Source organism: Propithecus coquereli, unplaced genomic scaffold (assembly GCF_000956105.1).
Source record: "Propithecus coquereli isolate 6110/MARCELLA unplaced genomic scaffold, Pcoq_1.0 Scaffold531, whole genome shotgun sequence".
Classification (NCBI taxonomy): Eukaryota; Metazoa; Chordata; class Mammalia; order Primates; family Indriidae; genus Propithecus; species Propithecus coquereli.
In genome coordinates this window covers 105,905-129,733 of record NW_012151186.1, presented here as the reverse complement: position 1 = coordinate 129,733, position 23,829 = coordinate 105,905, and the positions used below count along the sequence as shown (strand labels likewise).

The 23,829-nt window shown below is 57.3% G+C and overlaps 2 protein-coding genes across 3 annotated transcripts in view; one reads left to right on the top strand and one right to left on the bottom strand.

Moving 5' to 3' along the window:
- LOC105820642 (AFG3-like protein 1) overlaps positions 1–6,781 on the top strand; it is a 21,829-nt gene extending 15,048 nt beyond the window's left edge. For both annotated transcript variants that reach the window (XM_012657174.1, XM_012657175.1), the window contains 7 exons: positions 932–1,039; positions 1,714–1,839; positions 3,649–3,759; positions 5,018–5,133; positions 5,825–6,025; positions 6,106–6,300; positions 6,447–6,781. In XM_012657174.1, coding sequence (XP_012512628.1) covers positions 932–1,039; positions 1,714–1,839; positions 3,649–3,759; positions 5,018–5,133; positions 5,825–6,025; positions 6,106–6,300; positions 6,447–6,662 — 1,073 coding nt within the window. In that variant the 3' untranslated portion in view covers positions 6,663–6,781. The remainder of the gene's footprint in view (positions 1–931; positions 1,040–1,713; positions 1,840–3,648; positions 3,760–5,017; positions 5,134–5,824; positions 6,026–6,105; positions 6,301–6,446) is intronic.
- A 3,871-nt stretch (positions 6,782–10,652) lies between these two features.
- DBNDD1 (dysbindin (dystrobrevin binding protein 1) domain containing 1) lies at positions 10,653–20,959 on the bottom strand. Its single transcript, XM_012657187.1, has 4 exons — positions 20,929–20,959; positions 12,566–12,712; positions 12,091–12,231; positions 10,653–10,810 (listed from the first exon to the last, which is right to left on the bottom strand). Exons 1-4 carry the CDS (start codon positions 20,957–20,959, stop codon positions 10,653–10,655), a joined length of 477 nt encoding a protein of 158 aa, XP_012512641.1.
- Positions 20,960–23,829: the final 2,870 nt, after the last annotated feature.

Genomic DNA, 23,829 nt, shown 5'->3' with positions numbered 1-23,829 from the left:
TGTCCAAATAATTTCTTTCTATTTTTAGTAGAGACGGGGGTCTCGCTCTTGCTCAGGCTGGTCTCGAACTCCTGACCTTGAGCGATCCACCTGCCTCAGCCTCCCAGAGTGCTAGGATTACAGGCGTGAGCCACCGCGCCCGGCCCCGGCTTGCTGTGTTAATGCTTTCCTGCACAGGCCAAAAACATTTCCACAATCTCTTACTGTCTTTACTGTCCAACAGTAATTCTCATTAGATTGCCACTGCTTTGATATCTGGAGGGGACTCACAGGAGAGGAGGAGGAGGTAGGGTGCCCAGCCTTCCTCTGCACCCTCCCCTCCGCTGATGTCCGTGTCCTCTGTGCAGCCCTAACCTGCCGTCCTCCATGCCAGCTCCCTGGGCCCTGTGAGCCCACGAGAACCTGGGTGGATGGAGACCTCACACTGCCACCGTTGAGTGGGCATCGTGTGGAGTCAGAGGCTGGCAGGAACCAGTAATGAATCAGGATAAGGCGGGTCACACCCTGGGACTTGTCTGTACCACCTGGAGTCAGGCTGTGGGGTTCCCAGTTAGCCAAAGAAGGTCTCGTTACCTGCTGGTGGAGACCCATCTCAGCCGGAGCAGTGAGGGGACTGTACAAACAGAGCCAAATGTGGAGCCTCTGAGAGGTTCCTTCGTGGTCCTCAGAGCCGGCGCTGGGTGTGGGCAGCTGAGCAGGGGCCTCCTGCCTGTTCTGTGGGCCCTGCAGTGGGGCGTGGAACAAGCGGAAGGAAAAGCAGAGCTGGTGCGGGGCTGACCCAGGGTGGGCAGCGGCTCTGGAGACAGGGACAGGTACAGTAGGGGCAGCAGGATGTCCTCTCAGGAGCAGGGAAGACGCCGTGGACAGGCCTCTGTGGGGTCGCGCACACTGGGTTTTTCCCTGCTAGCTCACCTGCTCCTCCTGTGTTCAGGGTTCAACTCCACCACTAACGTCGTGGTGCTCGCCGGCACTAACCGCCCTGACATCCTTGACCCGGCCCTGATGCGGCCCGGCCGGTTCGACCGCCAGATTTACCTTGGTGAGTGCACTGAACTCAGGTTCGGGCCTTCATCCCCTTGGCCTGAAGGATCGGTTCGGTCATTTGCTGTGTATTTGGAAGAGGTTCTGATAGTGATCCTGAGGGAGTTAATGCAACATTTTGAGAATGTGGAGACACCTGAGTGCCCAGGTTGCCCCTGGGTCCTGCCTCTGGCTGTCCACCTTTTGGGGGGGACAGGTGTGGTTGGGCCCACGGGAATTTCCCGCAGTGCGTGCACACAGTGGGAGTGGTGTGACAGGTGCCTCTTCTCCAGCTTCTATCGTTTGGCACAGTGTTGTAAAAACTGGACAGTTCAGAAGACAAGAATTCTCCTTCACTCTTCACCCTGACAGCCATCTGCGTCTTCTCCCTGTCCTTTGCCGTCTGTCAGGAAACATCAGTCCTGTGTGGGTGTCCCCTGCTGCCCAGGGCAGCCTTCGTCTTGCTCGCTGGCAGATTACGTGGCCTGGGAGCCAGCGCAGCCGGGAAGGTGTTTGAACGTGCTGCGGAGTCCAACACTGTGCACCTCGGTGTCTGCCATTGCTCCCCGGCTCGGGCGGGCTGACCGCGCAGGGACCTCTGCCGCAGCCCCACGCTGTCCTTGCACTTTGGTGGGGGCCTAGTGCCGGAGGCACGGTGAGCATCAGAGCCTGCGTCTCTCTCTTTTGTGTTAGGGCCCCCTGACATCAAAGGCAGGTCCTCCATCTTCAAGGTCCACCTGCGCCCGCTGAAGCTGGACGAGAGCCTCAGGAAGGACGCCCTGGCAAGGAAGCTGGCGGCGCTCACCCCGGGCTTTACTGGTGAGTGTTGCGATTGCCGCGGCAGGAACCGTGTGTTCAGCTCTTTGTCACTGGGTGGTTCCTGGTCCCACACATTCGGTGCTGCAGGTGCTCACCTGTGTCTGCAGAACTTGGACCTGTTGAGGCAGCTCAGAGGCCTCAGACATCGTTTTTCTTAGCCCCAAAGCTAATTTCTACCCGTTTGAATTTCTGGTTTTTTTTTTTTTTTGTGATACAGAGTCTTGCTCTGTTGCCAGGGCTAGAGTGCAGTATCATCAGCCTAGCTCACAGCAACCTCACACTCCCAGGCTCAAGCGATCCTCCTGCCTCAGCCTCCCAAGTAGCTGGGACTACAGGCGTGCACCACCATGCCCGGCTAATTTTTTCTGAATGTTTTTAGTTGTCCAGCTGATTTCTTTCTATTTATAGTAGAGACAGGGTCTCCCTCTTGCTCAGGCTGGTCTCAAACTTCTCAGCTCAACGATCCTCCCGCCTCAGCCTCCCAGAGTGCTAGGATTACAGGTGTGAGCCACCGTGCCTGGCCTGAATGTCTGTTTTAATTTTGTTCAAACTTAATAAGCCTTTACAGCAGAGACCAGAATGCCCTCTGAGGAAGGATCTGCTGGAGCGATGAGTCATGTTACATTTTAGTCTTGGGCTTGAGCGCTCAGCTGGAGAGGTTCTTTTGCTTTGCTTTTTTCTTTCTAATGAAAACTCAGTCTCCTATACTGAGAAACGTGCGTCCTTACCTGGATAGTCTAACTCCAGGAGTGAGGGGGGTCCCTGCCCAAGGTACCCCTACCCAGCAGCCCTTGGTGGCCCCAGTACATCATGGCTGAGTGGCAGTCATTGGCCGTGGCCTCTGACCCACACCCACCTGCATCTCCACGTCTGGAGCATTCTGCCCTAGAGTCTCATCCCCTCTCGCCACCTCAGGCCACGGTGTCCTGCCCAGTGTTGAGTGAGGTACGTTCACACACAGGAGCGTACACTTGTCTGCTGCAGGGTGATGGGTGAACAGTTCTTGCCAGGCTGGTGCGTGAAGGATGTCATCTGTCTCATGCCTAGAACGTGCTTCCTGGAGACCCTGCGGACTTCAGATGTCCATTTATATACCAAAGTTAGGAAACTGGAATAAATTACCTAGACTTTGGTTTTCTGTGCTCCTCAGTGGGGATGACTCAGCACTGCCCCTCAGCAGGGAGCACTCAGCAGGAATCGTTGCACTGCCCCAAGTAGAAACACACCCAGTGTCCACCCACAGATGAATAGATAAATAAACTGGCAAATGCTAAAAAAGAACTGAGCTGTAAAAAGGAGTGAGGAGTTGACACATGCTATGAAGTGGGCAGTGAACCTAGACAATGTTTTAAGTGCAAGAAGGGAGACACTGAAGGCCAGTGTTGTGTGATCCCACTTATGTGAAATGTGCAGAATAGGCAAAGACAGCTTAGACGAGTTTTGCCAGGGGTGGGAATCAACTGTGCATGGGCACAGACACCTCCATCATAGCAGCGATGGAAAATCTCCTAATACTCGGTTATGGCAACAGTTGCACAGCTTGGTAAGTTTACTGAAAATCGTTGACATGTACACTAAAGATGGGTGGATTTCCTGGCACATAAATTATACCCTCAATAAAGTTAAACCAAAAAGCTTGGCTAAAACTAGTGGTGACTGATGAAGCAGCTCCCATTACCCTTAAGTTCTCTGCTGAAGTTCAGCCCTGGCCTCTCTGCTGGAGACGTTCCTTTGACAAAACGGATCTAGGTCAAGCTCCAGTGGCCAGGACAGCACTGACTGTTGACTGTTTCTCTTTTCTTGGGTCAGGTGCCGATATTTCTAACGTTTGCAACGAAGCAGCCCTGATCGCCGCCCGCCACCTGAGTCCCTTTGTCCAGGAGCAGCACTTTGAGCAGGCCATCGAGAGAGTTGTTGGAGGTGAGCCCGCAGCCCCCCGGGGAGGGAGGTGCGTTTCCGACTTGGTCCTGGCAGGCTCACCGTCGGCTGCAGCCTCATTTCTGTATGCAGGAACTGGGACCAGTTTTCTAAACCAAAATTTGGGACTTGGGATCTTCCAACAGCTTTCATGCCCCTTCTGGGAGCAACATTTAGGACTTCAACGAGGCAGGACTTCAGGCCATCAGATGGCCTGAGGAGACAGCTAGAACCAGGTTTGGATGCTGGCTGTGGATGGCAGAGCAGGGAGCGGAATGCATGGGGTTTCCAGGGAAAGGCCTTGTGGAAGCTGCAGGGACCGTCCCATGGTGGTTGCCGGGCTTTCCTGGGACAGCACTGTTGCTAAAGGAGTGAATGTTAGTGTGTTTTCTTCAGCTCGGGGGATAGTCGTGCCAGTCTGCTGCATTCGGCTCAGTGGACCGAGCAGTGGGATGAGTCACACAGCCTCCTGCAACTTGGGACGCTCAGCCCGGTCAGCCTGGGGGCCTGGAGTCAGCGGTGGAGAAGGGCCTCCTAGTGCTGCGTGGGTTGGTCCGGCTGTCCTGGGGATGGAGATCAGGGAGGTGCCGACGCCGTCCTTCATGGCCCAGCCCTGAGCTGTGAGACGGACGTCAGCCAGGCGCAGGTCATCCTCGCTGCTTCCTCTCCGTTTAGCTCTTTGTTGAGGTATAACACGTACGGAAACTACAGACCGCGTCAAGTAGACAAAAGCAGACCCTCACCAGAGCTTCTCGAGGGCCGTCCCTGGGGCTCTGGTCCACTGGTTATCCAGAGTGGCTGGGCTGAGCAGAGGCGGTCACGTGTCTGTGCCTTGTCTTTACCCTGTTACCTGCCCAGAAGCTGGGCCTCAGACCCTGGCAGGAGTCGTCCCTTTTTGTCCCACGTGCGGTGGAGTGCGGTCACTGCTAGTCAAGTGGGAAGTGACACAGCTGCCTCTGCAGCTCACACGCAGCTGTTCCCACTGGCTCAAAGCAGGCCTTGGAAAGTGGGCCCCTGAGTGTGAGGTGCGTGGTGGCACCTGCTGCGGGGCCGGGAGGTGGCGTTGTCCTGCAGGGCAAGGAGCAGTGTGGAGCCAGGCTCCGGCCTCTCTGCTGTCTGTACACAGGGAGGGCCGGCGCTGGGAGGGCCGTGGGGTCAGGTGTGGCAGCAGACCTGTGCTAGCCATGGGGGGCGTGGAGACTCGGCGCCCACTTCCAGCTGCCGTTCCTCCCCTCCTCTTCCTCGCCTGGGCTGATCTTAGGCCTTGAGAAGAAGACCCAGGTCCTGCAGCCCAGCGAGAAGGCGACTGTGGCCTACCATGAGGCTGGACACGCAGTGGCGGGCTGGTTCCTGGAGCACGTGGACCCCCTGCTGAAGGTCGGTCTCCCTCCCCTGCCCGCGGGCTGGCCCCCGCCTGACTGGCTGTCTGAGCGCCATCTCGTGGCCACGTAGGCACAGCACATTCAAGGGGGCGGCCCTTTGAGTTTTTAAGGAATATATTGGTCTAGAATTTGTCAAAAGATTGCTTAGAGCAGCGGTCCCCAACCTTTTTGGCACCGGGGACTGTTTTCCTGGAAGAAAATTTTCCACAGACCGGCAGAGGGGGATGGTTTCAGGATGATTCAAGCGCATTACATTTACTGTGCACTTTATTTCTGTGATTATTACACTGTAACATACAATGAAATAATTACACGACTCGTAGGATGGGGACCCCTGCCTTAGAGGATGGGACGGCAGAGCAGTGGGTGTTGATTCCCGGCAGGGCCTCGGCCACCTGACTCCACAGAGAAGCTTTGATGTTAAATTACTCTGAAGCTGACTGTCGGGCTTCTCCAGAGCTCCTGCGGGGCGGGCAGGACAGAGGTGGCTCCCACGGAAACCTCACCAGCTGAAGCTCCCAGAGGCAGAGCGCATCTCAGGCGGCCCCTCGGTCAGTGGGACCACACTCCTGTCAAGGGACCTGTGGCGAGAGCAGGGTGAGGTGGGTCTGGGTGCTTCAGGGGAAGCTCCCAGAGGAGGTGGGGATGGTGTTTAGGAGGTGACTTGGTCCCTTCCTGCCCCGCAGGTGTCCATCATCCCCCGGGGCAAGGGACTCGGCTACGCACAGTACCTGCCCCGGGAGCAGTACCTCTACACGCGGGAGCAGCTCTTCGACCGCATGTGCATGATGCTGGGGGGCAGGGTGGCCGAGCAGCTGTTCTTTGGGCGGATCACCACGGGGGCTCAGGACGACCTCAGGAGGGTCACCCAGAGCGCCTATGCCCAGGTGAGGGGTGGGCCTCCCTGGCACGTGGCTGCCGGCGGCTGTGTTGAGTGCAGGCTCACCCTGGGCTCTGCACACTCCAGATCGTGCAGTTTGGGATGAGCGAGAAGCTGGGCCAGGTGTCTTTCGACTTTCCTCGGCAAGGTGAGACCCTGGTGGAGAAGCCATACAGCGAGGCTACCGCCCAGCTCATTGACGAGGAGGTTCGCCACCTCATCAGCACCGCCTACGAGCGCACCCTGGACCTGTTGACTCGGTGCCGGGAGCAAGTGGAGAAGGTGGGTGGGGCCTCTGCCTGGTAGCCGGGTCACGGATCACAGGTTGGGTCACAATCAGACTGCACCTGTCCTCAGGGGCCTGCTTAGGTTTGGGGCTGGAGGGAGCAGACGCCTGGAGCAGTCTGACGGGTGGGCATCCTTTCCAGGTGGGCCGGCGGCTGCTGGAGAAGGAAGTGCTGGAGAAGGCCGACATGGTGGAGCTGCTAGGCCCCCGGCCCTTTGCAGAGAGGTCCACCTACGAGGAGTTCGTGGAAGGTACCGGCAGCCTGGGGGAAGACACGTCCCTTCCTGAGGGGCTGAAGGGCTGGAACCGGGCACAGGAGGGGGACACGGAGCAGTGTGTGCAGGAGGGCTGCACGTAGCTGCTGTGGCCACTGCCTGCACCTGCCACTGGACGGGACTTGGGGTGACCACCGCGTACCCAGAGCCTTTGCAAAGCGGCTGCCAGCATCACCGGAAAACAAATTAAAACACTTGATAACTGCAAATGGGTGTTTTAGATAAGGGCGCTTTGAAGCCACGGAGGAGGGAGCTGGGAGTTGGCAGCAGCCAGCCTGAGAGGTGACTAAGGGACTACTGCGAGTCCGTGGACCCTGTTTCTAGAGGACGGCCGGATCCTGGGTCAGAGAAGAGGGGTGAGGCAGCAGGGCGCCAGCCCACTGGTGCTAGGGAGGGTCGGTGTCTTCCTGGGAGCCCGAAGTGTGGGAGCCAACAGAGGCGCAAGTTGGTGCTCTCGGCGGAGACAGGACACTCGGCTTTCCTAGGGAGCCCCGCGGAGAAGTGCCAGTGTGGGCTGCCAGAAATCGCTCAGAGGAGGAGTCTGGGCCCAGCCCAAGAGCCCTCAAGGTCTGGTGAGGTAGAATTGAGAAAAGGAAAGTGTAAGCCAATCGTCAAGGAAAAGCAGGCTTTTAAAGGAGCCATTTGGCTGGTGGGGTGCCAATCTGTCCTTATGGACAGCTAAGACCACGTGCCTGTGGGTGACTCTGGGGAGGATGGTGGAGACATGGGGGTGCCACACACTTGGGGGTCCCCCTTGGCAGTGTTGCTCTGAGCATAGGGAGACTCAGTTTCCCCAGTAGAACCTGGCGCCTGCCCTTGGGGAGGTGCCTGACTGATCAGGGTGTGTCTGAATTTAAGTCCCTTCATCATCACTAAGCTGCTGTTCCCTGCAGCAAACTTTTGGAATCACAGAGTCCCCCATGGCCCCTGCCCCGCCCCGAGGGAGGGTGTGCCGGGCCCTGGCTGGTGCTGGAGTGTTTGTGGAGAGCAGTGGTCCTGGTGCCTGTTTGTGAACTCTCTTCCTGGGGCTGGCAGCTAAATAACAGGAAGGTGGCCCTGTTTTGGGAGTGGCAGGAGCAGTCTGACAGGTGGGCGTCGCCTTCAGGCCGGAGAAGGAAGTGCTGGAGGACGTGGTGGAGCTGCCGGGCTCCAGGAAGCCTGCAGGGCAGGCCACGGTCTGGGTGGTGGGCTCCAGGCCCTTTTGAGGCCTTCAGCTGAAAGAGCCTTTGCTCTTGTTGGTCAGAGTGTGACGAGGGCCCAGTGCCGTGGAGCTGGATTCAGGATGGAGTGTTGTGGGGCTGTGAAAATGTCCCCCTTCCTCTAGCCCAGGAGCCTGCCTCCTGGCCTGGCCTGTGAGCGGCTGCTGCGTCAGCCTCCGTCTTGGGGTGGGAGGATGGGTGTCTGGGTGGCCCCACTCACTGTCCCCAGTTGCCCGCAGCTTCTCTCTTGGCCCAGCCCAGCCCGGACACGGGGGTTTGTGGTTGTCTTCCAGAGTGTTGGTTATGTTTGCCTCGGAGCTTCAAAAATAGAATTTCCACCTGGGGACAAGCATGTTCACTGCTCTTTGTAAAACATATATCATTGAATTTTTAGTCTTTAGGGCTCGACCTGTATTGTGGCTTCCACCAAACCCAGATTAGCTGAGCCACTTGGGGTCCTGTTTGGGCCTGGTGTGGGGGTCCCCTCAAATGGAGGTGGGGATGTTCCCTTGACCCCAGATGGCTTCTGTGACACTGTATCGTCTGTAGCAGGTCCTCCTCGGTGTGTGTTGTCTCACAGGGTCAAGGGAGGTCATAGCTCTGGATGGGGCTCACCCTGGTGGGGACTTGATGGGCAGAGCCTGGGGATCCGTCTCTTGCCTGGGCCCTGGGATGGTCAGGAGTGAGGTCCTTGAGCTCCCACACCTGGCTGTTCCCTCCACAGACCTGTCTTCTGCAGCTGCGTCCACCGCACCTTGTTTGGTGTGGTCGTGCCACCTTCCCCCACCAGCTTCCCTGCCTGTGTCCTCCGCAGGTGGCTCTTTATATGACCCTGGAACAGTCTCGTATTGTGGCTCCTCACCCTGAATCGGACACACTGTGTCCCATTCTCTTTTCCTGTCCATCTTAAGTGTGACTTGGGGTTTGCCTGTCATCACCACGACAGGTGAAGGCCCAGCCCGAGAAGTGTTGGCCGGGCGCCGTGACACGTGTGGGTCTTTCTCAGCCTGCCTGCCTGCCTCTGCCAGAGAAGGGCGCGGAGCTCGGTGGGCCTGTTCCCTGGGCCAGGCAGAAAGCAGGTCAGACCTGGCTGGCTCCGCGCTCACCTCGTTTCAGGAGGATTTGTGTGGGTGGGTGTTTGCCCTCATCTCGGCCTTCTGGGACACGGCTGTTGGGAAGAGCCGTCGCTAGGGACTAACTGCTGCCTAGTCCTGGGCCACCTTTGTGGCCTCCTGTGGGCAGGATTTTTACTTCCTTAGTGACTCCTTTTTGGACGGGGATCCAGGGCACTTGTCCCTGAGATGTGACCCACATACGCACAGCCTGGAGTGCAGCACAGCTGGAGAATGACCCAAGGGCCGGAGCCTTGCTCCAGGGCAGCCCCTCCCACCCCCCCTGGTATCAGCTACAAAGGAAGAGACTGTGGCCAGGCCTTAAGATGCGGGGTGATGGTTTAATCCCACTGTTCGTAGATGAGATCTATGTAAGTTGCAGCAGGAAGGATGGAAAATGGGGAATAAGACCCTGGGGGTGGAGGTGTGGCCAGGGGCACGGCCGCCTTTATGGGGTCGAAAGAGAAAGCTGCTTGGTTCTGTGAGATTGGAAAGCAGGGACGGTTTTCATTTAGGAGACCTGGTTGGGGTAGGACCTGGACTTGCCAACAGTGCAGACAGGCCAGGGGGAGGGTGCAGTTCAGAAGTGGGAGCCTCCTGGACTGCCTGCACACAGCAGGAGTGCAGTGCATGCCCAGGGCGTCTCCCCAGAAGAGTCCCATGAAGATCAGAGCCTGTTTTCCTTCCCTGGAAATGTTATCGTGGGGAATGGGGCATGGCAGCTTGGCTTGGGGACAAAAATCAAGCTTAAACTTTCATATTAAAACTGTTCTTTGACAGTTCTTTGCTGTCAAACAAGCTTATTCTGTGATCTTCAGCTCATGAAAAGCAGTGTTGGGAGGGGCTCGTCGGGTGCTCTTGACACCCCCACTGCAGAGTGGGTGGGCCTGTCAGTGCCTGGGACAGAGACCCAGAGAGTCACGTGGGCCCAGAGCCATGGGTGGGCCGGGCAGCTGGTCTGTGGGGTGTGGAGAAGGGACAGGAGGATGTGCTCTTGCAAAGGGTGCAGGGTGGGGAAGAGGGTGCACCCCGCCCCCCAGGCAGTCTGGGAGGTGTCGCGGGGTTGCGAGGCAGTCTGGCGATATTTGGTGTTTTGAGCTAAGGAGATGGATGCGGAGACTAAGAGAAGCAGGTGCCGGTCTTAGAGGTGAGCCTGGGGAGGGGCCCTGGGGCTGGTGGTGCCTCCACGGGGCAGAGGAAGGGAGCAGGAGTGAAATCAAGGTGGAAACTTCTGGGGCTGACCCCAGCCCACATGCTTGGCTGGACAGCATTGTGTCCCATTAGTTACTACCAAACCTGCGTCTCGTGCTGAGCTTGGGGACCCCCAGGGGGTTCTTGGCGTGGTTCCCACAGGCTCAGGCCCCCCCACCCTGAGGCTACCATTGCGCACTCTGCCGATTGTCTCATCACCAGGCAGTGACTTGACGGTGGTGTCTTCCTCATCCAGGGTCCAGGAACGAGCTGGACGTAAGGCCACTGGGCTGTGCTTGTGCTGGGGCTCCCAGAGGCACCCAGGGGCCCAGCGTGTCCCCCAGGAAAGCCAGCTGGTCTCTGAGTGGGGCTGAGGCCTGTGCCCAGCAGACACCGTGGCCCAGGGGCTGATGGGGAACCTCTTCCAGCAGTGCCCCTGGCCCTGGCTTGCTGTGTCAGGAGGTGATGGCTGGAGCCTCGTGGAGAGAGCAACGTCTGTCTGCAGGGCCAGGACCACCCCGATTTGTCATCGTGATGGGGGCTGAAGCGTCCCCAGCTGGATGGAGATGGCCTAGTCCTCCTGGGGCCTCTCCACCGTGAGAAATGTGTCTAGGATTGCGGCCTGCCGCTCAGGGTCGCCAAGGGGCTGCTTCTCGCGGTTCTGCTCAGCTCTTGTCCTCGTCCAGGAGGGGGAGCGAAGGCAGCCGGCCCTTGGTAGCGGGTGCAGACCTGGCAGGAACACGGGAAGTGAAATTCAGCACGGCCAAGAGGCCCGGGGTGGGTGTGTGGCAGCCCGGAGTGTGTGTCCACCAGCCTCCTGGGTCACGCCTGCTGATGCGCTGCCCTGGGCCCCGCGTTCCTGGACGTGCGCGCAGGTGTCTTTGATGCTCTCACAGCAGGTCCCCCCTGCACATTGGGGTTCCCTGGCCCCACCAGAGACATGGACATTGTGGTCTGTGCGGCCTGGGCAGGGCCTCCCCCTCCCTGTGAAAATCTGGCTCTGGCTGCTGCCGCTCGGTCACTGTGATGTGCTGGGGCCTCCCCAAAGCCTCCACGGCTTGGAGCAGCTGAGCACACCTGAGGGCCCCCCAGGTGCTTGGCCCCCTTCCTGAGCCTCTGCCTGTCATGGGTCTTGTCTTGCTCCAGCTTGCAGCCCCGTGGGCTGGGGGTTCAGGTGTGTTGGGGCCTGAGCCCCCACCTCCCCAGCCGCAGCAGCCCAGGCCGGCCTGGCCTAGCTCACATCAGCGGGCCCATGGGAAGGTGTGGGGAAGCCGAGGAGCTGGGGGGCTTGTCCTGGAGGTGAGCTGGGGGCAGACTGCCCTTGAGGTGGGGCCAGGCCCCATTCCACTGCCCCACCCCAGGACCACGGGGGCAGCTGGCAGGATCCGTGCTGGGGCTGGTTCCTTTAGTGAGGTCCTGGGTGGCCAGGGATGGGGAAGCAGAGGCCAGGCCCAGCCGGGGAGGCCGGGGCTCCTGTGCTCTCCTCCCAAGGCGGAAGGTCACACAGGTCACACCGACGCCCTTGACTGCTCAGTGTCAGAAGAGACTAAAAGACACACTTGAGTCCCCATTAGAGGCGAATCCTGTACTCTGATCACAGGGCTTGGGAGGGGGACGCGGAAGTGGCCACGCTGTGGGGCCCTACTTGGGTGGGCTGTGAGCAGAGAGGGAAGGAAGGGTGGTGGGGTCAGAGGGGAAACTGAGTCAGCTGGGGAGGTGAAAACCGGGCTGGTGAAAACGCCCACCCCTACCTTGTGCTTGGTCTAACTTAGGTTAAAATTCACGTTTAGCAGATCGTACTTTGGGTGGACAGTGGCTTTGGGCTTTACTTGCTCACTGGGAAGGCAAAGTTTAGGAGCAGCAGCTGTAGTGGGGGGACTCATGAGATGCAGGGAACGAAGTCGTGGGTGCCAGACACCCCCTGAGACTCACCCGAGACCCCAGGACTTCCCGCAGGGTCTCAGCCCACCACCCACACACCTCCCCACAGGCCCCGATGCCAGCCTCACCTGCTGGGGACTCACTGGTGAGGTTCTCGTCATCCGAGTCGGCAAAGACCTCGGCCAGCTCCTGGTCGGACATGTCGGTCAACTCGGTGAGGTCCAGGAGGTCAAAGTGGACCTCCAGAGAGGAGACACTGCTCAGGGGCTCTGGGGACGGAGAGGGGACAGTCACTCCTCAGTCTGTGCTGTGTCCTCCCGCGAGGCTCACAGATGAACCCCAGCTTTCTGTAAAGGCGACCTGGACCAGGGCGTTTGTTGCGCACACCCAAGGACGGAAAGCTTTCTGAACGTCCTCCGTTTTGCAGACATCCAAAGCTCTACGAGCGAAGCGGTCAGCACTAGACTCAGACCTGGTTTCTCAGGCTGTCTCTGAGCCTCCACACCCTAGGGAGTGTTTGGACAGGATGTGCACCTGCTGCCCCATTCCCTGGGGGCTTCCAGGGTCCCCAAAGAGTGTGCTGGGCTGGTCAGTGATACTTACGCCTCCTCTCTGTGACCTGCAGGAGCCCCGGTGCTGGTATAGGGATGCCCACCTCTTCCTCCACCACGGGCGAGTGGCAGCTGTCCCCCGTCCCATGGGCTGGGACACCCAGGGCAGCCTGCAGGACCTCAACCTCCTTAACGATCTCTGCGACCAAAACACAGGGTGTTACCTTGAGACCCACAGGGGCACCCACATCACCACCAGGACGCAGGGTCCAGGGAGGACCTGAGGACTGGGTACATCAAGTCCTCCTTTGAGTCTGGGCAATGGCCAGGGAGTGCCTAGGGGTGGCCACATGGTGGCTGCCCCTCCCCCTTGGGCCCTGGCCAGCTCCCTCTGACATCCAGGTCACTCTTGGTACTTGAGCACCAACAGATGCAGTGCCAGGCAGACCTTGCTGTGGGGGGTTCTACATGGTCCCGTTAGCCCAGAGCCCCTTGTGTTCCCAAACTGTTGCTGGCCTCCAATCTTTGGCCCAGCCCAGCATCCCATGAAAGGTCACTTGTGGATTTCCATGCCCAGGTCTTTGTTTCCCTTTAATCCAGAACAGTCCCTCTCTCCTGTCTTTCTTCTGTGGACTGAGTTTTTATTTATTTACTTATGATTATTTTTTTAAGAGTCAGGGTCTCACTGTGTTGCCCAGGCTGCAGTGCAGTGGTGAAATCACAGCTCACTGCAGCCTCCAACTCCTAGACTCAAGTGATCCTCCCACCTCAGCCTCCCAAGTAGCTGTGACTACAGGCATGTGCCACCATGCCTGGGTAGTTTTTAAATTTTTTGTAGAGATGGGGTCTCACTATGTTGCCCAGGCTGGTCTTGAATTCCTGGCCTCAAGTGATCCTCCTGCCACGGCCTCCCAAAGTGCTGGGATTACAGATGTGAGCCACTGTGCCTAGCCAGTTTTTCCTTTTAAAAACCGATGTCGCTGTACTGAATTAAAAATAATACAGTCTGTGGCTTTTATCAAAAAGTCCGAAAACAACAGATGCTGGCATGGATGCGGAAAGAAAGAAACACTTACACATTGTTGGTGGGACTGCAAACTAGCACAGCCTCTATGGAAAGTAGTGTGGAGATACCTCAAAGAACTGAAAGTAGAACTACCATTTGATCCAATCCCACCATTGGGTATTTACTCAAAGGAAAAAAGACACTTTATAAGAAAGACATCTGCACTTGAATGTTTATAGCAGCACAGTTCACGATCGAAAAGAAGTGGAGACAACCCAAGTGCCCATCGATCCATGAGTGGATTAATAAAATGTGGTCTATGTATACCATGGAGTACTACTCAGCCCTAAAAAAAATGGTGAACTAATTAATACCTTTCGTAACAACCTGCAGCGTCCCTGGGCACCTTCTCTTCTCCCCAGCCGAGCCGAAGAGGATCAGGAAGTTGGCGCAGAGCTGCAGTGCCTGCGGCCCTGGCCTGGATGACGGCACCTGCGCGGACCTGGACGGCCCCCACCCTCCCTGGCGCCCCGTCTCCAGTGGTAGGAGAGCCGGGCGGCGTGGCTGTGAGCAGGCGACCTGGCAGCCTCTTCGGCGCTCGTGCCATGCAGGGGACAACCTGCCTCTATCTGAGACAGCTGAGTGCAGTGTCATTGCATGGGCCACTGCAGGCCTGGGGGCTGGCCAGGCTGGGTGGGACACAGTTATCCGATTTCCACCTCTCCACCGGCATTCGGAATGTGGTTTCGGAAAATACTTGGAGGGTCAAGTTACACCCGGTGTCCTGGCCACCCAGAGGGCACGGGAGGTGTGATTTGGACTCCGTCTGACTGGGTGAGCGGGGACCGCACTTCGTCCCAGCAGGGGGATGATGCTGAAGGGCTGAGGGAGACCCAGCCTTGCCCTTGAGCCTTTCTGCAGGGAGGGATGGAGCCATGTTCTATGGCCTGTGTAGGGTCACGATTCCAAAACGCTCCCACACAGCGCGGAGCCGTGGCCGCTGTGGCCCCATCCCGGCTGGGGGCTCCGGAAGGTGCCGCCAACTGTCCGCAGCGTCTGGCTAGGGTGGGGTGGAGCAGGGGCCTCAGACCTGCTGGGTCTGGGATGGAACAGGTGCTGCCCCCCGAGGCATAGCTGGAGCAGGGCCCTGAGAGATTGGGGAAACTGAGGTACAGAGGGCATAAGTCACTTGCCAGGAGGCTCAGCTTGAAGGATTCCCGGCTGAGAAAAGGCTTACAGCCCCGGCACGGGTACCCTCACCCCTCAACTCCACCTCTGTCCCCTCTTCAGGCCAGAGGGACACCCCCACCCCCCGACAGCCCCCTGAAATCAAGGAAAGCTGGGGTGGTGAGAGCACCTGTGCAGAAAACCCGAGCCCCCACCTGGGCAGTGGCTCTGGGTCAATAATCACGACAGCGGCTTGTGTTTTTCTGGTACTTTGTGCCAGGCACAGCTCCAGCATTCCATGTTTGTCAACTGACTTCATCTTCACCTAACCCTTACTCCCAGCTACAAGGGGAAGACTCTGAGTTTTGTACTTTAGAGATGAGGAAACTGAGGCACAGACTGGGTGAGCACCTGTCCCAGGGGCTGACCAGGACCAGAGTGGGAGCGCTCAGCTTGCACCTGCCAGCCTGTTCCCCGTCATGGCATGGGGCTGGGGGCAGGACATCCCGGTACAGGGGCCGGCAGAGGGAGAAGCGGCCCCCAACTTGCTGGCGTCGGTTCCCTGGGCCCCAACCTGGTGGGAAGTGGCTTTCTGAAAGAAGGTGGGATGGAGGTGGGGTCTCTGTGCATAGCCACTTGCCGAGGCTCCTCATCTGGACAGGAAGGAGGGTGCTCATTCATTCATTCATTCATTCACACATTCATCCAACCAAGACTTCCCACACACCCCTTCTGCTCTGGGGACATGGCATGAGCCAAACAGATGGTTCCTGCCCTCAGGCAGTGCCAGGGAGCAGGGAGGCCGTTCTCCCACGTTAGGGGGGCTCTCTGCTGAGATTCGGAGCAGGAGTCTGAGGCGGGGAACTGGGTGATACCTGGGGAGAGGCTCTGGTACCAGCACGGAGCACGCAAAGGTCCCAAGACTGCAAATCTGAGGGACGGCCAAGGATCGCCAGGCGGGCCTTGCAAGCGGGGTGAGGGCGGGCGAGTGCTGGGCGACGTGGCTGGGGTGTGCGGTCACACGGATGCTGTCGGGACTTTGGCTCTACTCCGAGTGAGGTGGGAGAAGCTGCCACAGGGTTTCGACCTAGTAGGAAGCGTCTACCTGCGTTTTTACGGTGAGGCCAGTGAGGACACAGTCCACTGGAAGAGAGGTCTGTAGGCCCTGCCCCACCTTCCGCCACATGTGCTGAGACGGGCCCCAAACAGGACCTCAGCCGAATAGCGAGTATGCGCTGGGGAAGGGTCTGGCAATGCCAGCGGTCCGCATCATAGGTCCTGGGGTCGCAGGCGCCACAGACAGCCCACGGGACAAACGTCCAGCCCCACAGGCACAGCAGCCTCTTACACGGGCTGTAAGAAGCACGTCTTTCTGTATTTTAACATCCCTGAAACAGCAACGCATCTGTAGCTGATGGTGTCTTAGACTTGGTGGAATTCGGTCTGTGAACTTCTGAAGTCACCAGGTATCGAGTTTTGTTTCTTTTCCATCTCCCTTTGGCAGTGGTCTGGTCTTTCTCCTGAAAACCCTCGTGCCCTGGCCCGTGTTAAAGCTGTGAGGAAGGGAAACGCAGAAGACGCAGCTTCTGCCACCGAGAACACTAATGTGTGGCTAGAGGAATGTGACGGAAGACAAGCCACTGAGGCAAAATGCCAGGGACAGACGAGGCACCAGCCCCCAGGAGGGGCAAGATTGATCCTCGGCATGTCAGTTGTGCAGCCTCTGTGAAGAAGAGTCTGGTGTTCCCTCCAACCATCAAATCTAGAGTTTCCACGTGACCCAGCAATTCTCTTCTTAGGTGTATTCCCAAGAGAAGTGAAAATGCACACACACGGGGACTTGTGCAGTGACCCTTGAACAACACAAGTTTGAACTGTGCCAGGCCACTTACCCGTGGGCATTCTCCCAACCCTGCCACGCCCGAGACAGCGAAACCAGCAAAACCAACCCCTCATCGTTCTGCTCCTTTGACTACTCAACATAAAGACAAGGATCAAGACCTTAGGATAATCCACTTCCACTTAATGAATCGTTTTTCCTTCCTCATGATTTTCTTAATATTTTCTTTTTTCTAGCTTTATTGTAAGAATATAGTATATAACATACATATATATAACATAAAATACGTGTTAATTGACTGTTACGTTACCAGTAAGGCTTAACGTCAACAGTGGCAGTTAATTTTTGGCAGAGTATAAGTTACCCTTGGATTTGTGGCTGTGCCGGGGTCGGTGATCCTAACCCCTGCATTGTTCAAAGGTCAACTGTACACGAATGTCCATGGCAGCATGACTCACAATAGTCAAAAGTGAGAACAATGCAAACGTCCATCAGCAGATCAGTGGATAAACAAAATGTGGTCTATCCATGCAATGGAATATTACTCAACCATGGAAATGAACGCAGCGCTGACTCAGGCTACAACACGGATGAACCTCGAAATCATCATGGTGAGTGCAAGAGCCGGATACAAAAGGCCACGTACTGTAGGACTCCATTATATGAAGTGTCCAGAACAGGCAAATGCACAGACAGGTTAGTGGTTGCCAGTGGCTGGGGTGGAGTGGAGAATGGGTACAGGCTTTTCTTGGGGGTGATGAAAATATTCTAAAATTAGTGGTGAAGACCGCAAAACTCTGACTATACTAAAATACCGAATTGGGTACTTTAAAAAGGTGAACTTTACATGTGAATTACATCTCAAAAACAACCCTCTGGGTGAGAGAGTGAGACCCTATCTCAAAACAACAACGACAAAACAATTCGCGATGGAAACAAAGGTACAAGGTTGACCCTTGGCTGGAGTTGATGGGCAAAGCCCAGGGGAAAAGACACACACACGTGCTGGGCACGCACCCCCTGCCACGCACCGGGCACCGGGCCCAGCCCCAGAGCAGGCTGAGACTGGGTGCGAGAAGCAGCTTGCATCTAGGTCACTGTTGCATTCCCAGGACTACGCTTGGCCCTGGCACGCAGTAGGTGCACAGTAAACACTGGTGAGTAAATGAGTCCACAGCCCCAGTTAGTGCATAGCTATGTCAGGAGCCACACAGTTGGTCTGACACCTCCCCACAAGCCCTGGTGGGAAGAAGGAACCAAGCACCCATGTGTGAGGCTGCTGCTGCTCTTCTCAGCAGTGACACAGGCGGGCGCAGGGGCAGGTGCTGGCCACCTGGCTGAGCCGTAAGCGGGGCAGGCAGAGGTAAGCAGGTGTTTCTGATGCCCCAGGAAGGACCTCGTGTGGGGTCAAGCAATGTCCTGGTCCTCAATCCAGCACAGCCCCTGTCAGGGGAGGGCTCCAGCCTCCTGCAGGAGCCGCTGCTCTGACTGCTGGGTGGGCACTGAAGCAGCCTCAGCCCTGCCCCCAGGCTTCCCTGAGGGCTGATTGCCGATACCTTGTGCTCTGCAGCTGACCTATTTTCCAGCACATTCGTGATTCGAAAACCTGGCCCAAATCTCATGTCCCCTACTGTGCACCCAGAGCCCTGCCCAGAGCCTCCAGGAGCCACTCTGCACACACTGCTGCATGAATGAATGAATTAATTAATTAATGAAGTGAGTGAATGAGTATCATAAAAACCAAAAGGGCTGTAGGGAAGAAGAGCTGGTCACAGAGGTAGGGGGCCCCTGCGCCCCGTCTCCCCATGACCTCTGTCCCTGGATTCAGACCCTTCAGTAGACTGAGGTGGGCTAGAGCCCTGCCTCCCAGCAGCACCAGGTGGGGCTCTCTTCACCCACTGCACACACTTCTCACCTCCATGTTCTGCATGCTTTGATATTAAGAAATTATTGTTAATTTGTTTACGTGCAAAAATAGTTTTTTGGTGGCCGGGCATGATGGCTAATACCTGCAATCCCAGCACTTTGGGAGGTCGAGGCGGGAGGATCGCTTATGGCCAGGAGTTTGAGACCAGCCTGGGCAATAGTGAAACCCTGTCTCTACAAAAAAAAAAATGAGCCAGGTGTGGTGATCACGCCTATAGTCCCAGCTACTTGGGAGGCTGAGGTAGGAGGATCACTTGAGTCCAGGAATTGGAGGTTGCAGTAAGCTATGATGGCACTGCTCTACTTTAGCATGGGCAACAGAGTAAGACCATGTCTAAAAAATAAAAAAAAAGAATTTTTTTTTTAAGAGATGGGGTCTCAATATGCTGCCCAGGCTGTCCTTGAACTCCTGTGCTCAAGCAATCCTCTCACCTCAGCCTCCCAAGTAGCTGGGACTATAGGTGTGTACCACCATACCTGGCAAAAATAGTATTTTAATGATGCCTTATTAAAATCTTTTAGAGATAATTTCTGAAATATTTATGGATGAAATAATATGTCTAAATTTTCTTCAAAATACTACTGAAGGGTCATTGGTGATGGTCTGGATGAGCAGGCTGTGGGTCTGGGGGCTGGGTTGTGGTACATGGGGCTTCATCATGATGTTCTTTTGACTTTTGTTGTTTTCAAAGGTACGTGAGAACTCAAGACAATGACAGTCATAGTCCACAACACGTGACCTCATGAGGTCCCACCAAGTAGAGATCACCAGCCACTGTGCAGACAAGGAGACAGGCCAAGGGTGGGGAGGAGTGGGAGCCTCTGAGGACAGGCTCTGCCTGTCCCGCTGTGCCCCACTGCAGGCATGGTGCCCGCCAGAGTGGGAAGCAGGCAAAAAAAATACCTGTGCACTGAATGTGTTCACCATCTGAGGCCCCCAGCCAGTGAGTGCTGGACTCAGAAACTGACCCTGCTCTTGGTGCCTTTCAAGCTGCTGGGAAGTCTCCCTTCCTTTCCCGGAAGGAAAAGAGACAAGAAAGATGTTAACCTCCTCTTCCCAAATGCCTTACCTCTGTTTTCTCACTGGGCTTCCACAGCCCTGCAAGGCAAGGGGGCTCTCTCCACTGACAGACGTGGAAACTGAGGCTCAGAGGGGCCCAGTTGCTTTGCCAACATCTAAAGGCTCACAAGTCACAGCCTGGAAACAGCGCTGAACTCCTGAAGCCCTTGTACTCCAACTGTCCCACTTCCTGTGTCCACTGGGAAGTCCCAGGGTCCTGGGACTGTGAATCGCAAGAAAGAGCTCTGATTCCCTCCCGCAAATGACAAAAGAAAAAACCCAAACCTACTAGTCCCTGGATGCCGCTGGTGGTGCTTAGGCCAATGTGACAAGGGCCCCCACGCGGGACATCACCCCCCGCTTTGGACTACAGATACACAGGGGCAGGTGGACCGACTGCTTCCAGACAGACAGCTCTGGGGACAGCCCTTTGGGCTCTGGAGGAGGCCGCTGTGTGGCTGGCGGCCCCTGTGTAGTGAGGAGCAGGCTGGCTTGTATACCCCCAGGCACCTGCCGGCTCCCTGGGATGGGACCCCCCAGGAAACCCAGGAGGTAGCGGGCCTGGCCAGGCAGGGGGAGGGGTCTGCAATTTACATCCAAGTTCCTAGGCCCAGGGAACCTAGAAAACCCTTCTGGAAAGGGCTCTGAGAGGGAGGGGGCTGGTTCTGAGAGTTTTCCTCCCATTACCAGCCACCATCCAGCCTGGAGCCAGACTCCAAGGGGGGAGACCTGCAGTAGGATCTCGGCCGTCAAGGGTGCCTCCCCAACACCCGACAGGGGCTTCGAGGAGAGGCCAGTCCACGCACACCTTCCTCCCCTCCCAGGTGTGTGCGCTCCTGGGCCTCGCCCAGGCCAGCCACCACTGCAGCCTCGGGAGCCCCCAGCAGGCCGCGCCCCGGCACCTCCCCCACGCCCCCACCGGGACCTAGCTCAGCCCCGAGCCGCTCGAAGGATGCCTGCCTCGCGACCCTCTCCCCGCGCCAGTCGCCGGTGGGGCGAACAAAGCGGCCACACGAGCAAGCGCGCAGCGTCGCCTCCACGGCACCCCGACTGGGACCCCAAACTCCCACCCCGGCACGCCTCCGACCCGCTGCCCGGATCCCGGCTGGCTCGGCGGGGAGGGGGCTCAGGACGGAACTCTGGGCCGCCCACCAAGGAGCGCGCCAGGCACGGCTTGCTGGACCAGGAGCGCAGAGAACAAGGGGGCGGAGACTGGTCTGTGCGCCCCCAGCCCCGCGCGGGGGCCGCTCCCGGGAGGTGTCCCCCGCCGCACAGACAGCCTCCCTCCCCGCCCCCCAGCTCTCGGAGCTGCCGGCAGCTCCCGGGCGCGGCCGATGGGTGGGCCTGGGGGGAGGGGCTGCGGATCGCTGCCGGGGAGGCGCAGCTTGGGGTCTCGGGGGCTGGGACCCTACTCACCTCCCGGGCCAGCGCCCTCCGGGGGCTCCATGCGGCCGGCGGGGTCTGAGAGGCGCACGGGCAGCGGCAGCGTCACCCGGCCCGGGCGCCCCAACAGCTGCGGCGGCGGCTCGGCCTGGGCTCCTGGCGCAGCGCATCGGGGCAGCAGCCTGGGGGCCGCGGCGGCGGGGAGGAGCCCGCGGGGCGGGGCGCGCAGCTGCTCCAGGGCCCCGGCCCCCCTCCCGTCTGTCCCCGGCCGGCAGGACAGGTGCGGCCCCGCCCCGCTCCGCGCGCGCCCCCTGCAGGCCCCGGCCCTGCGGAGCCCCCTCCGCCGCCGACCTCGCCCGGCCGCGAACCCCAGCCCCGGCCGGGTGTGTGCGGCTCCGGCGCACTCATTCAGCAGCAGCGCCGGCTTCCGTCCATTCGCTCGCCTCCGGGTATTTTGGGGGCGCCAGCTACGTGCAGGTGCCTCTTAGGGGCGGGAGTGGGGCACACGGAGGGGCCTGCGCAGCATCGACGCCCTCGGGCGGTCAGCGTGGAGTGGCAGAGCGCGGTAAATGCTGCGAATTAACACTGAGGGCGGTGGGGAGAGAAGTGCAGTTGGGAGGCTGGAGGGGGCAGGGTGCGGGATGGGAGTTCAGGGGCGCGGGGCCGGCAGGGAGGACGCCCTGGGAAAGGAAGGCAGGGCCGGGCGTGCAATGAAGTTCCGTCTCCAAACGTGGCCCGCGGCACCAGGCCTGCTCGCAGTCCCTGGGGTGCGGCTGCTCTGCTTCCAGGTCGTTGTGCACAGAGCGTGTATCTCATGGCGGTGACCCATGTGACTAGTGACCCGGTGCCCCTACGAAGACGGTATCCTGACTTTCCGGGTGAAGAAGCCGAGCACAGAGCTACGGTAGGTCACCTGCCCGAGGTTGCCCATCCAGGGGCTGGAAGTCAGAAGATCCAACTCCCAGCTCATGCACTTTTCCAAAAGCAAAACAAGCCGGGAATGGAAGAGGCTGGGCCAAGAGGGCATGAACTGATGGGTGGACTTCCACAGGCCCAGACGGCAGGAAAGGCTCCGGCTCGCAGGTGGGGTCCGTGTAGCTTCAGCCGATCAAAGTCACCACTGAGGCCCTGGCTGCCCCCCAACTCCAGTTTCAGGGCCTTTGAGCCTGAAAGTCTTGTCAGTGAGGCTGGCTAACAGTTCCCACGTTTCTTTAGTTTACAAAGCAAACAAAAATAAAAACTGCCATTTAAAGCCCTCTAGAATGACTTCATGCCCCACTAGGACAAGCTGAGCCACTGGCCTCCCTGACCCCCAAGAGGTGTTTTTACCTCTCAGGGATGAATCGGGGTGGGCGGTGGGACGTGAGCAACCTCGTGGCCACTGTGGGTGGGCTGGGGCCACTCAGAGTCACTGGGGTGGCATTGTGTGTTTTCTCAAAGTGGCCACAGCAGTATTTCTGATCCCACATGTCTTCCAGAACCTTCCATTCACATCAAGACTCTCCCCATCTGTGCTGCTTCTGTTTGAACATTGTTGGGGCTTGTGACTCCTCCGGCCAATAGAGTGTGGCAGAAGAGATGTCACGTGACTTCCAAGGCTGCATCACAAGAAGGATTCAGCTCTCCGGAAAGGTTCCTACTGGAACTAGGCTACCTCACAACTAGGCTCGTGAGGAACCAGGTACCGTGAGAGGCCGCCTGTGTGCATTCTGGCTGGTGGTCCCGCTGAGGTCCCGGCCAACAGCCAGCCTCAACTGCCAGGCGTGAGTGAGCCCTGAGATGGTTCCAGACTCTGCCTTTGCGTGTCCTGGGGAGGGGTGGTGAGTGGGGCTGAGGTGAGCTGTCCCCAATCTGGGCCAAGTTGCAGATTTATGAGCAAGACAAATGTTGTCATTGTATTAAGCTACCACGTTTTAGGGTTACCTGTTATGCAGCCATAGTAACTGCAACAGTAGTTTTTGTGTAATAATGATTCCCATTTGAGAGATGAATAAATGATACAGACGGTCTTGTCTAATGTTGCCCAGGGGGTGATTGACAGGCAGTCTGATTCCAGGGGCCAATATCTATTTATCTTTCACTTCTCATTGAGAACATTTTCAATCATATGAAAGTAGAGAGAATGGTACAGTCAACCCACATGTGCCCATCACCCTGGTCCAACAATTACCAGCTCGTTGGCCAATCTCCTTTTTCTTCTCTATCCTCAATCACCTGTCTCCTGCTGGGTCTTTTTGAGGCAAATCCCGTACATATTATATCATTTCATTTGTAAATACTTCAATATTTATCTCTAAACGAAAGTCCAATCTTCTTAAACATCACCCTTTTTAAAATTTTTAATTATAGATACATAATAGTTGTACATATTTATGGGGCACATGTGGTGTTTTGACCTAGACATATAGTGTGTAATCAAATCAGGGGAATTGGGGTGTCTGCCACCTCAAGCGTGAATCATTTCTTTGTGTTAGGAACATTTCAATTCCTCTCTTTTTGTTATTTTAAAATGTATAAAAGTTGTTGTTAACGTTTAAGCGCTCTTGTTATCCTAACATCCAGGCCTCTAGCAAGTTGTTGCGGTGGCTGACGCATTTTTCTGGAAGACTAAGTGGGAGTTAGAAAGACCCAGACATTAGACAGAATAGCCAGTTGGTTTGTATGTACTAACATTTGCTCTGGGATTTTACAGGAAACTCAGATGCCATTTATCTGGGTTTCTGGGCTGCATAGCTCAATGCTGAATGAAAGTATCTTATGCCACACATGTGAACAAAAGACTAAAAAAATATCAGGGCCGGGAGCGGTGGCTCACGCCTGTAATCCTAGCACTCTGGGAGGCCGAGGCGGGCGGATTGTTTGAGCTCAGGAGTTCGAGACCAGCCTGAGCAAGAGCGAGACCCTGTCTCTACCAAAAAATAGAAAGAAATTAAT

Bases quoted from the DNA above. Each gene is read 5' to 3' on its own strand.
- DBNDD1 (XM_012657187.1), bottom strand. From the start codon at position 20,959: ATGGAGCCCCCGGAGGGCGCTGGCCCGGGAG. The intron at 12,232-12,565 runs GTAAGTATCACT...CTCCGTCCCCAG, and splicing joins GCAGGTCACAGAGAGGAGGC to AGCCCCTGAGCAGTGTCTCC. The intron at 10,811-12,090 runs GTGAGGCTGGCA...TGTTCCTGCCAG, and splicing joins CACCAGTGAGTCCCCAGCAG to GTCTGCACCCGCTACCAAGG.